This window comes from Myotis nattereri (genome assembly GCF_964212035.1).
Source record: "Myotis nattereri genome assembly, chromosome: 2".
Taxonomy (NCBI): Eukaryota; Metazoa; Chordata; class Mammalia; order Chiroptera; family Vespertilionidae; genus Myotis; species Myotis nattereri.
The window spans coordinates 41,859,004-41,871,659 of NC_138076.1; the positions used below are offsets into that span (position 1 = coordinate 41,859,004).

The following is a 12,656-nucleotide window of genomic DNA, read 5'->3' on the forward strand; positions in this document are numbered from 1 at the left end:
CTAGCCTGGGTGAGGGGATGATGGCTGTTTTCAGCTGGTCAGACCCCCTTCAGGGTGGGGGTCCCCACTGGGGTGCCTGGCCAGCCTGGATGAGGGGATGATGGCTGTTTGCAGCTGGTCACACCCCCTTCAGGGTGGGGGTCCCCACTGGGGTGCCTGGCCAGTCTGGGTGAGGGGCTGAGGGCTGTTTTCAGGCTGGCGGGTGACTGAAGCTCCCAACCTCTCCTTTTTTTCTTTTTTATTTTTATTCTGGGATTGATTTACCTTCTATGGCTGTCACTGAAACTGAGAGCTGGCTTTAGCTCTGAGGCTCGGCTCCAGCTCTGAGGCCTCGGCTGCTGAAAGCAGGTATCTGGGTTTGTTTGGGTTCTATAATTGAAACACTGTTGGGATCCTGCTGGCTGAAGCCCGGCTGGCTGAAAGCAGGTTTCTGGGTTTTGATTAACTTCTATATTTGCAACATTGTTTCTCAGAGTGCAAGCTCAGAGGCCAGCAGCAGCAGGTGGGCAACCTTGGCTTCCTCCTTCACTGGAGCAAGCAAGCCCCCTGTTCTCTTCAGCTGCCTGGCTGCCGGCCGCCATCTTGGTTGGCAGTTAATTTGCATATTGCCCTGCTTAGCCGATGGGAAGTGTGTCGGAGCTATGGTTAATTACCATGTTTCTCTATTATTAGATAGGATGCCTGATCTGTTGAATGTTTGTGTTTTCTACTCTCCTTAGGGATATCAAAACCACTCACAAGGCCTGAAGCTTTACACCTGCCATGGAGAAAACCTTCTTCTCCCTCCCACCCAGGAGGCAAGTCCTGCCAACTCTTGCATGACAAGGCACGTTCCCACCCCAAAACTAATACCACCTTCCTTGAGAAATACCAGGGCCCCAAGCAGCTGAGGAAGAAGAAGTCTGAGAAGGTGCATTCTCTTTGTTGAACACCTTCCCTCAGGTACGATGCTCAGCTTTTGTTCTCTCCTTGGACCACCTGGCTAGGATGTCTACACAGAACAGGACTCCCCATTCTGGCTCATTCTGCAGCCTCAGGTCTAAGCCATGTTGTCTGATCAGGCTCTTGTGGGAAGCCTGTCTTCTGGATTATTGGGCACTTCCTTGTCTGTTAATGAAACTGATAGATATTTTTCCTTTTTGTTGAATTTATTGAACTGACACTTATTACATTATATAGATTTTAGGTGCAAATTCTACAACACATCGTCTGTACACTGTATTGTGTGTTCACCACCTCAAGTCAAGTCTCTGTCCATCACCGTTTATCCCCCATACCCTCCTCCACCTCTCTTCACTCCCTCCCCTAGCCCCCCATCTCCCCCAGGCAATCACCACATCGCTGTCTGTGTCCATGAGTTTTTTCTCTTTTTTGCTCAATCCCTCCACACACCCCAACCCCCCAAACCTGACAGCTGTCAGCCTGCTCTCTATGTATGAGTCTGTAACTGATATTTTGTTCCCCATTTGGTTATTGATGTTCACACGTCTTCATATTCAGGCAGAATCCTGTAGAAGAGGGCTGAGTGTAGGATTTATTTTTACTTCTAATTTCGATACTTCTAAAATGATCCTTTTAAGTTGCTTTTCTTATTTGTAAAAAGCCAAAAGCAAAAGCGAAAACTATCAGTCTCCCATTTGAAGACCAGAGTTTGCTCTCCTTTGAAGTTACCAATTGTTATCTCTGTGAATGTCAAAACCAATTCGTTTGGCTAACTATCCATCTGTCTCAACACAAAACAGAGGAAGATTAGAAATCCTTTTAAATGCTTCTTTTATTTCATTGGTTGTACATTGGGTGAGTGAACTGAATATTACAACCGAAACATAGAATTGATACAAATTAGACTCCTGTTTACACTGTAAGGTAATGAGTGAGGAAATTCTTTAAGTGTTACAGAAAGGTTTAGTAGAAATGTTTACCAGTGGTATGGCTAAAAGAATATTTCGGTGAAGTGCTATTATATCCTGAAAACCAAGAGTGAAATGTAGTTCCCGTACAAGTGGTGAGTTCATCTCTTAACTACATTATTTGTTGAATTGCTATCTTCATGTCTTGGATATAGGTGATTTTGTTTTTGTAATTAAACAAAGCATTTAAGATTTATTCATCATAGTCAGACTTCTGAATATAAACAAACTTTTGGCAAATAATATTTATACAGAAAAATAGTTTTAGATCCTCTCAAATCCCAGAATTCTATAAAATTACATTATAAATAAATAAAAAGCAAAATCTGTTGTACATATATTTGTACATCTATGCATTTGCCTTGCCTCCTCCTTATCATCAATGGCATATTTATGACTCTTTGCATATTATAATCACAATTCTGGAAAATGGATATCATAGTAAAAATACAGTCCTCTATATTTGCTTGGGGATACAGGTGATGTTGTTGATGCTCATTAAAGGGCTGAAAATAGTTGTGTGCTAATGATTTTTAACATCAAAATCATGAAATAAAAGAAAAACAATAAAGACAATGTTACAACAATTAGTCTACAAAAATATTTCAGTGATTCACATAATTTACCTTTAGTAATGGATACTATGTATTCAATGAGTTTAAGTGAATTAACAAAGAATAAAAGAAAAAAGAAGATAAGTTTGAATGTTTTAGGCAACTTGTAGCATAACTACATTGTTATAATTGAAAAAGTTACAAATATCAATAATACATAAAGATGAAACTACCAAAGAAATACAAGTTAGATACAATACTTTCCCACAAATTAAAACAAATGAAACAATATAAGCACTATGTAAGATTACACTTAGAATGTGATTTTTTTATAGGGTTATCAAATCTATGATATAAGATAGTCATTAGACTTTGATCAACATTAATTAAAATGGTGAATTTCTTTTTTTTCTAAAAAAGAAATGATATGGTTGGTGCATACAGTTTTCAGAACAGGCTGTGAGGCCAAAATTTAAAATATTTTACATTCAATCTCAAAAGTCAAAATACTTCAATCACTAATATGTTCACAAAAAATGGATGTTTTAAACAATTACACATAATATTCATTTATAACAGCTGTTTCATTTTTTAAACAATAATTTAAAAACTACGTAGGTACTGTATAGCTATGTGCAACATATAAAATGTGAAATATGAAATATTTGGTACGATAGTGCTTAAAATAAACTTTAAAACAAACCTTCTGAACAAAATTTAATTATATCGCTATTACCTTGAAGAACAACCAAGTATTAAAAAAGTAAACAACATTAAAATATGTTTCATCCATATAGTATATATGTGTATGTGTATATATAATATGTATGTATGTACTTGTATTAAAGTTTTTATACTTTTGAGACATAAAATATGCTTTAAGGTGAAAGAATTAAAAGAACTATTTTTTTCCCATGCTGTAGTCATTTACAACCCTTTAATCCAACTTTTTGAAATGCAGAACAGTAATGGATTTTTTATAAAGTGAAACTACCTACTTTTTGTTTACATAGTAATTTAGATTAAAGTCACAGTCAAATTTTCAGTGACTAAACTCAAACTTACTTAAATTAGAATATTATACAGATCTCCTCACCTACAGCTTCCTTATTTGACTAGGTTTTTAGTTTAGAAGAGTTATTCTGTAACAGGCAAATGGATGGTGAGTTTGAAAGACTAATCCATTAGATTAGACTCTTGACATGGGCCTCTCATTCTTGTCAAGCTGGATGAAGTCTGGCAAAATCTAGGCACTTCTACAAAGTCTCTCTTATAAAACAACTTTAAAAATATACTTGTAAAATAATACCTTCAAGACTTTGTTTGGTGGGGTATGAAGCTCATACCGTGCAAAGTTTCTTTTGCAATCTAGTTAATGTTATTCTAGAATCACATGATTCAATACGGCATCTCCAGGCAAACAAAATACCACACTTTGATGTGTCCCCAGTACTTGTGCTTGAATTTCCATTCAAATTTTAGACCTGCAGGACAGGTATCAGTTTTTTACTTCACTTCTCATCTTTGCTGCAGCATTTGTGTCAAGAAGTGAAACATACCCTTTGATCCAGTGGGAAAATGAAATGACAGTAATTGGAGTTGGAATTGAACCTGCCCTTGGAATAGGTTTTAAACTACTGCTATTTGTTTATTGCTAACTTTGAAATATTCTGAGTCGAAATGAGTAAATTGGTTGGACTTTCTGCATCAGCTATAGTTATGGAGATAAGACAATATTCCTAGGACAGAAACTATGTTTAGAACCCCTTTCAAAGTAAACTTGATCCTTTATGTCTTTAAACATCACAGCTGGTCTCAGGTAGTTAACTATCTTAGGTTGGAATATACTAAGCATACCATATTTAATACTCATATATGATATAGCAGCACTAGCTCCTTAGAGTTGTGGTCTGTCCAGAAGAACTAAATCTTTATTTAGCATGCAGTTTGTGGCAATTCTATTGAGGAGGAAACAGGATAGTATGTACAGTAACAATGTTTAGTTATTCTCAATGCAGATTCTTGGCATTCCATTCCATTTCTGCTGATTATTTCAGAATTATCTGTTAAAGAAAAAGATACGTGCGATTTAGACATTCTTCTGTGAAGGAAAAGAATGAGTTTAAGTTCTACTCTTTGAAAATAGGCATTTAAAAATAGGAATTTTCTTCAACTTTTCATTGTTTTGATGCAATTATAATTTTTCCCAGGCCCCACCCTTCATGGTGAAATTTTTATACTTAAGCACTTCTGCTGGGTGGCCACTGTACCACTAAATGATGACTCAAATGCACAGTATTTTCTGTAAAACTGTGACAACATATATGTGGACATACAATGTGTTTAGATTCTAATTTCTTTTTTTTCATTTTCATTTCATATCTTTTTATTGTATGCTCACATTATCCTTCAATTAATATTTGCTAAGGTGATCAAAGAATTAGTCTGTACATAAAAAGTTGTTTAGTAAATTTTAAATATTTAAAAATGTATAATCAATTATGTATTATTTATTAACTTACATTTATAATTCAAAGATGTGTTCCCATAAAAAAATAACTTTGTTCCCAAGATATAACAACAACAAGTTTCAAATTCAGGGAATGTTCAAATGTCCCATATTAAAGAGAAAAAGAGATAATATTCCAATAAAGCTGCTATAACATTCTTAATAATCTAAAAGCACAAATACAACTAAACTATCAAATGCAAAAGATGGTCCGTAGAGTTTGATCCTTAAGTTCATTTCCAACTCCATATCCTTGCAAAGGACAGGGAGTTTGTCCTGTGTGTCCCAGTCCATAAATGCCAAGCTTAGAAGCGAAACTTTTAACACATTCTAACAAAAGCATTTATTCTTTGTGCAATGCCTTGACCAAATTTTGTGCAATGAATAAAGAAAATGTTTGCTTACTAAACAGTCAAGAGTCTTTGTTTAGGAAATAACCAGTAAAACTTAGTTGTGGTCAAGGTCAGCTAATATTCCTGCACTCTGGGATCCACTTCTCAATACAAGCCTCATTTCCACAAGTATTATTTTGTGTACCCTCATGTTAGAATTCACACATGTGGATATTTTCACTTTTAGTGGCTGCTCCTGCAGTTTATACAAAAGTTTTAGTATAAACACTCAATTAGTTTCTCCCATGAAGTAAAAGCATCCTTTATTTTATTGGAATGTACAGATGTGCACAGAATTGATAAAAATAGAACTGATTTATATTAAACTAAACTAGAGGCCCGATGCACGAATGGGCCTTCCTTTCCCTGGCTGCCAGCACCGCCTTTGCTCCCACCCAGAGCCGCCTTTACACCTTCCCACACTGCTCAGAGGCCTGCCCCGCCCCCGGCTGCTTGGCGCCTGCATATGCAAATTAACTTGCCATCTTTGTTGGGTTAATTTGCAAACTAACACCTGACTGGCTGGTGGGCATCATGAAGATACGGTCAATTTGCATCTTTCTAGTGTAGATATTTATACTAAATGGAAACTCAGAACTTCAGAAATGATTATTCTTTGTTTTTCTTAAAAATTTCTAGAATTTAAAATTGATTGGGAAAAATAGCATTCCTTGTCTCATATACTGATAGACAAATAAAAATAACAAGATATGATTTATATATAAATATCAGTATTCTTGAATAGTCATTACAAATAGCTAATATTCAAATTCTTCAGGTGGTTATATTACAACCTCACTATTAGATTTAGATTTGATGATTAAATAGGAATTATTCTATTTTATCCCTTAGCTTCAATGATGCCTGCCTGTAAGGTTCCCAAATAAAAATGTGCCCCAGGATATCAAATCATGTCCTGTTCTTCTTTCTTCTTTCCTTTTACTTTAGCAAGAGTCTTTCTAAAATAGTGGGGGAAAAATCTTGTGAAGTCTTGAATGGATAGGCAATAATATATGTTTTAGAATATAGTCACATAAAGGCTTATTAACTGAAACTAAAATTCCATATAGAATGACATTTCTAACCATTTAGAACAAAAAGTATTCACCAGAGAGTCCAGCAATGAGCAAATTTATATTACAGATATTAGTGAGAACAATGCTTTGGACCTGTATCTGACAAAGAGACATGACGGCCACCCACGTTTAATTGAACTGTAAATCAGCCTTGAAGTTAACTGAAAGCATCAACTGGACTCACCCAGACTTCTTTTCCCCTCTGCCCCAGGCTACACACGATCCATTATACAGATACAGACATAAATAAAAATGACTGCTGCTACTATTGAACTCTTAGCAGTTACTACTGCATCACATCTTGGCTAGAAAACTCTACCATACCCTGGTCTGTGTCTTTGGCTATCGGGTGGGTTCTATATGTGATATTAAAAAAAAATGAGTCATGCTCCTTGCAGCTGTGAGCATCAAGAAATTCAAGAGCTTTGCTCTTAGAAGATAGGAAAGGTTTGAGTGTCTATTTTGGTGGTAGGATTTTTCTTGAAAATATAACTTGATTATTTTTTTTTTCTGAGAAATGTATGTAACTTGTTCACACAATCTGAGGTAAGTGTACCCTGGGGTGAATTACATTCTGGAAATATAGACAGAACAGGAATCCAGATGAGGAGCAGTTACCAACGAAGTGCCTCTGGTATAACTACTGCCTGTTTGATTTCCACTTCTGATGTTGGAAGACATGACAGGACAGGCACTGAGGCCCACTGGGAGGGCAGGACAATTCCCAGCTGGGAGGATACCTCTGGAAGAAAGACAAGAACCAAGTGTGTATGCTGAGTGGAAGAGTGTGGAGAAGCCATTTTGAGGAAAAGAGAGATCTTCTGTATAGTTTGTAATATGGCTTTTCTTTAGTCAGGTTATATTTTTAATTCGTACCAAAAAAATATAATTTAAAATAAAATGAGCAGATCTGTTTTGTGTGTTTTCTGTAGTTTCTCCTCAGATATTCCTCCATACTAGTTCTTTATGGACATGTAAAACATGTTTTTTACATAAAAACTTCTTCAATAACCATTGCAATGTTAATGGTCAAAAGGATCAAAAGCTTCAGAAGGTGCCTGAGTATTTGAATGTAGACATAAGAGATAATTCCTAAAAGAACAGGTTCATAAATGGCCCAGGAACATGGGCTACGAGTCTGGCATTGACAAACTCAAATTCTGAGCTTGTCCATTTAAAAAAACAAAATGTGTCCTTGATAGTGTGGCTGTCAGCGGTGTCTTTCCTGCCCTGTGCTTGTCAAAGCTGAGGCTGATAGTCAAAGTTCCTTCCTCAACCTCCAGGCACTGTGGCCCATGTTTTCCTGGAAGGGGCACTTGGAAGTTCTCCTGGGGTATGTACAACTCAGAGAAATAGCCACCACGCGGGGTCCACTAAGAGTCCCCTCTCTGAAGCATCATTAATGTCTGTTTTAATTTTAATGGACTGCTTTTCTAGGGGGCACTGAGAAATTTTTACCAGAGCCTTAGGAGCTAGGGAAGTGCTGCCAATCTTATTTTGCAGACATGGAAAAGACAGTGCAAACAGTTTTAACTGGCTTCCCTGATGTACCAAGTGCTTGTACAGGCCAGCATGAGTGTAGAGATGTTAGCTCACTCTGCTTGCTGGCGTGGGAGTCCCCTCCAGGGTGTAGTGACAGTCTGAGATGGGACTAGGGGAAATAGTGATTCCAAAGAGCATGTCTGTACCTCTTACATTGCCAATGGAGGTGGGTGTTTAGACCTTCCCTGAGAGCTTGGGAATCAAGGAAAGGGTAGACAATAGTGTGGGGCCTAGAGCAAAGGGAGCCTGGAGCACTGATGGGACTGTCTGGAGGAACAAGAGGGAGAGAAATTGCTGAGGGACTTGTTGGGGCTGCTGGGCCACTCCATAGGGCACCCTGCCTGGGTGGCCAACCACATCCTCTCCCAGGCCTCCTCCAGATGAGTGCTGCAAACATATCTGCTCACAGCAGCAGAAGCTCCTACCCAAACGTAGGGCTGCTGCCTATGTTAATTTCCATTTATCTCCCTGATGAACGAGTCCCTCAAGTATTATTTTGTATAACACAACCACGGCAAAGAAGGGAGTTGAAGTATTATATAGGACTAGCCAATCTAATGTGGTAAATCAAAATCTTGAACTGGAAGCATTATTTTCTACTAAAAGGAGGACACACAAAAATGGGAATAGCTGATGCCCACACAATCGGCGATTCTATTTTTAAAACAAAGGCACATTTGATTTAAATTATGAGTGCTTTCGTAAATCTTCAGTGGACTATCTATTGTAACAAGAGTATCTGTGATGCAAATATGAGTTGGCTGCAATAGTGTCTACTTATCAACAAGCATCTCCTCCACGTGGTTGGATTTAAGAATCTGATGATTCTGCTTAATTCACATCCATAAATTACTTCCATATGACCCAATGCACACTTAGTCTTATTTTTGTTTACTGAAGACAAAACATGGATGGCTCCAAAGAACATCAAATGGGTTGTTCTCCCATCAAATGTGTTATGGGCAGCCATTTAATACTCCCTGCATCCTCAGTGAAGTTCCTACCATTGACTCATAGTGCAATGGCAGTCTACCTTACTAAAAGAGGGCTGGGTTAGGTAATGCCTAAATCCTAAGCCTCTGGGACCAGGCAGGAAAGGGACATAAGTGAGTGGGTCAGGTAGGGAGTGTGGCAGATGGAAGGGCTTATGTTTAGAAGGAATGGAGTAGCATCTATGAAGCTCTAGCCAATTGCTACCTGCAGAAGCCTGGGCTCTACACTGCTTGACCTTTCCATTTTACAACTAAAGCTGGAAATTCAGCAACTAATTCATATTATGGGAAACAAGTCTGTGTGCGTCAACTTTTTGGGCTGAATGCAGCTATGAGCTGCTGGTTTGTGTTCTTTCTGAGCCTTACTTTCTTGGAGGAGTTTTCCACCAAGCCTGGATTACTAACTTCCTGAGCCAGGCAGCAGTCAAGGTGGTAGGCAACACACAGGGAGGCAGCAGTCACCACTGCTGGGCAGGATCAGGAGAGTAGGTATCATGGGAAGTTAATCCTGCAACTTTTCAGATATTGAATAGGTTACTTGACCAAGAGGCACCCTCTAGCTAAGAAGAAACTACTAGATATGAAATATGCATGTTGCCTTGTCTCTTCCAAGGTAATGATGCATTTAGGCAGAGCCATCCACATGCCCTGACCCTTGGTGGGCACTTGAAAAGACCCAACCCGAGTGGGAAATGCCCTTGGTTGAAAGCAAAGTAGTCTGCAGAGGCTGAAACACTGAACTTGAGCACATCAGCATCATAAATTTAACAGCTGAACTACCTCACATGTAACAAGATGCAAAAGAAGACAAATCAATATAGAATTTCCTCAGTGCTCCTGAGGTACCAATGTTAATACTTCATGAGTTTTCCACCTTGTGGTTGATCTCCAGGAACTGAACATATGAGTACTTTTGAAATGTGGGAGCTTCTAGATGACTTCTAGAAATGTTCACACTTATGTTCATTACCAAGATTCAGGGAGATCAAATGAGTTATCTTTTAACATGGTAGCTAAGTATGAACTCTGGTAAGAACTCTTACTGCTTGGCTTAATTGATAGTAAAAACATTTCTGTGAAAAGACAAACTGTTCCTATGGATCCAAACAATGAGAGAAGAGGAATCATGGATGTTTTAGTTAAATCCTCCCGTGAAAAGCCATCCACTAATGTCTCTGTAATGTTGAGTTTGAAGAGGTAAATAATATATACCTTGCGAAATGTTTGCATGGCCTTGCTGGCATCTGAAGGAATCACAGTGGACCGGAATACCACTAGCATGGGAACTCAAATAGACACTTCCAAGCAGGGCTGCTGCATTAACTGGGTCCACAGCAGATCTGAATTTTGTAAGCACCGGGCAATGTCCCATTCATCTTTTTATCCCTAGTGTCTAAGCTAGGGCTGGGTACATAGGAGGTACTTAGTAACTGCTGGTCTGCACAGAGGGCTGAATCAATATTTACCGAGGACACAACGCTGCAATGTGGGCATCAACAGAAAACTAGTGGACGATTCACAAGTGAGATGTAGCCATGGAGGCAGGAAAAGAACCTTTTAGATAGTCTATACATAAAAATTCCTTCCCATCCCTCCACTCCTGTTATATATAGATAAAAGGAAAAATATTCTAGGCTGGGGGAGAGTCACTCACAGGGGGTGGAAACATGGCAGATAAACAAAAATGCCACCGGAAGAAAACTTCTGGTTGATTTCTTAGAAATCTTTTCTCGTGGCTACAAGGCCCTGTTCCCTCAGGAAATAATCAAAGAAAGGAAGTTTCACTATATTTTAAAGCTATATCTATATATATATCTACATCTATATCTCTCTATCTCTATCTCTATCTCTATCTCTATCTATCTATCTATATATATTTACTGATTTCAGAGAGGAAGAGAGAGGGAGAGAAAGATAGAAACATGAATGGTGAGAGAGAATCATTGATCTGTTGCCTCCTGAACACCCCACACTGGGAATCGAGCCCGTAGTGGAGGCATATGCCCTTGATTCTACAGACTGATGCGCTATCCACTGAGCCAAACCGGCTAGGGCTCACTGTCTTTTTAAATAAAAGTTACTACTGGCTTAAAAATAGAAAACTGAAAGGAATTCCTAAAATTTTGGCCCAGCTAAGGAAGCTTGCCTGTTGCTCACCATCTCGATATCTTTTTATTTATTCAGTTTTCTTCACTATGCTCCATTGGTATTCCTCCCTCCTGCAGTTTCTCCACTGTTTAATGTTCTCTCTGTCTTTTCCCCAGTACTCCACACATCTTCTCCATGGCAGCCACCACTGTCTAAAATGTCCTGATTTTGTCTGAGAGGCAAAACTTGTGAAGTATTTTGTTTGAAGCAAATTGTACAAAGGCAGAGGGACATTTGTACCATTTTTGGCTGCAAAATAAATCTGTACTTAATTATAGTATCGGTTACTAAAGTCAAATGCAAGTATCTTTGATTGGTTGATGGACATAGTTATCAGAGCAATTCTAATGATATGTATTAATAAATGAACAATTTCAAGAACTTTGGCCAATTTCAAGGCTATTCGTAAACTTTAATTGTATAAAATGTTCAAAGATAATTAGTGGTATATAAAAGACACTTTGAAAAAATACTCATATTTATTACTTAAGGGGAATATTGGCCTGAGGCAGTATTTGACTTGTTTTCAAAAGGGATTTTTATTTATGTAGAAAGGCAAAAACTGGGGTTGTGGGAGAAAATTCTTAAATATGACAAACAATGTCACTCTTGAGAAGATCAATCTAAAGTTGGTTGGAATGTCTACAATGTTTAGCAGACCTTAAAGATATATAATAACTTAATCAATAAAGAAATTTAAAAAAAGATTATGTAGTCAGGATTACTGTTTTGCCCTCTGTCATGAATAGAAGGTTTACATTCAAAGCTCTAATTCCTCTGTTTTAAATGACATATCATTCTGTGGATGACTCATTTCTAATATTTCCCATTCTGTAATATTTGGACAGAAAGAATTTTCAGACATACTTTCTAATATATGAAAATTATCATTTAAAATATTAATAATTGAGTTTTTGCACAAAAGGCAATAACCTGACCTCAATGAAGATTACTGACCAGGGTCCACATTGATAGTACCTGGATAAAATACTTATACTTTACAAATTATTGATTTAAGTAAGATCTTGCTCCTTGCATGAGTCCATGTCATATGTGGAAACATCTAGACTCTTGTGAGTATTTTAGTGAGGCCTTGATATGATCCTCTTCTCCACCCCAAACCCAGCCCTTCACAATCTCAACTCTCCTGAGAGAATTCTGAGGACCATTTCTGTTGCTTTCATGGTGAGATGGTGAGATGGGAATCTAGTCCTCAGATCATCTAAACATCTGTATGTTATCCAAGGGGGATTTTCACCTATCCTATATAATAAAAGCATACTTTGCTAAGTGTCTGACTGATCAGTTGACCTTTTGGTTGACTGGTCAACCAGACACTATGATGCATACTGACCACTAGGGGGCAGACACTCCAACCGGTAGGTTAGCTTGCTGCTGAGGCCTGTCTAATCAGGATTGGGCAAGAGGGCCAGACACACTGTGGAGCCCTCCCGTGGTCCCTGCCTGGCTGGCTAGCCCTGATCGACCTCAATTGGGACTGAGTGAGATGGTCCTGATTTCCCTGATTGCCAG

At 38.2% G+C, this 12,656-nt stretch overlaps 1 protein-coding gene across 3 annotated transcripts in view; it reads right to left on the minus strand.

Moving 5' to 3' along the window:
- Positions 1 to 1,756: 1,756 nt before the first annotated feature.
- MBNL2 (muscleblind like splicing regulator 2) overlaps positions 1,757 to 12,656 on the minus strand; it is a 163,614-nt gene continuing 152,714 nt past the window's right edge. For all 3 annotated transcript variants that reach the window (XM_081082508.1, XM_081082509.1, XM_081082507.1), the window contains one exon: positions 1,757 to 4,527. In XM_081082508.1, coding sequence (XP_080938634.1) covers positions 4,513 to 4,527 — 15 coding nt within the window. In that variant the 3' untranslated portion in view covers positions 1,757 to 4,512. The remainder of the gene's footprint in view (positions 4,528 to 12,656) is intronic.